Genomic DNA, 698 nt, shown 5'->3' on the forward strand with positions numbered 1-698 from the left:
GGCGGCGGCGGGGCCGGGGCGCGGAGCGGGGCCGGGAGGGGAAGGGAGGCGGCCAGGCAAGGTACAAAGGGGGTCCGGGCCGCCGCGGCGAGGGGAGCATCCCGGGGTCCCCCCTCCCGTGCCCGGTTGGCGGGGGAAGCAGGAGCGCATGCAGCATCCGCAGGGCTGGGAGCGGGGAGGCAACGCCATTGTGCTCGTACTCACTTCTTATTTACCGACCCGGTGCCCTCTCCTCGCTCCACGGGCAGGCATTTTTTCAGGGCTTGGGTAGATACAGTTAGAGCAAATTAAAAAAAAAAAATTTAATTTCTAAGTAGGAATCAAGACAACTGAAGACAACAGCAAGATAAGAAACAGGAATTACGACGAGTACTTTCTCCAAGTGGGTCATCTTTTAACCTAATTAATCTAAGTATTCCATATATTGGAAAAAAAAAAAAAAAAAAAAAAGAAAAGAAAAGCAAGGAAGGAGCAGAGCGAGAGGAAAGAGGCTGATGGATGGGTCTGGAGGAGAGGGAGCGGCAAGGGGGGGCGGGCTGGCAGCGCGGATCCCGCCGGCTCCCCCCGGCCCCGGGGCGTGCGAGGTGCCTCACGTCGCGCATCGCGCATCGCACATCGCGGCGAGTGTGTGCGCGTGTGAGCGTGAGTGTGAGCGCGAGTGTGAGCGCGGGGGAGCGCGTGTGTGTGTGTGTGTGTGT

General features: G+C 58.9%; 1 protein-coding gene across 3 annotated transcripts in view; it reads right to left on the reverse strand.

Annotated features, from left to right (window-relative positions):
• Positions 1–698, reverse strand: part of KCNK2 (potassium channel, two pore domain subfamily K, member 2) — a 132,240-nt gene that overhangs the window by 81,128 nt on the left and 50,414 nt on the right. Inside the window, exon 2 of one of the 3 annotated variants that reach the window (XM_014951275.1) lies at positions 205–262. The exons of 1 other annotated variant lie outside the window; for it this stretch is intronic. In XM_014951275.1, coding sequence (XP_014806761.1) covers position 205 — 1 coding nt within the window. In that variant the 5' untranslated portion in view covers positions 206–262. Of the gene's footprint in view, positions 1–204; positions 309–698 lie in introns of those variants that run through there. One more of the 3 variants, XM_014951274.1, reaches the window with a different exon arrangement.

This window comes from Calidris pugnax, unplaced genomic scaffold, assembly GCF_001431845.1.
Source record: "Calidris pugnax isolate Ruff unplaced genomic scaffold, ASM143184v1 scaffold24, whole genome shotgun sequence".
NCBI lineage: Eukaryota > Metazoa > Chordata > Aves > Charadriiformes > Scolopacidae > Calidris > Calidris pugnax.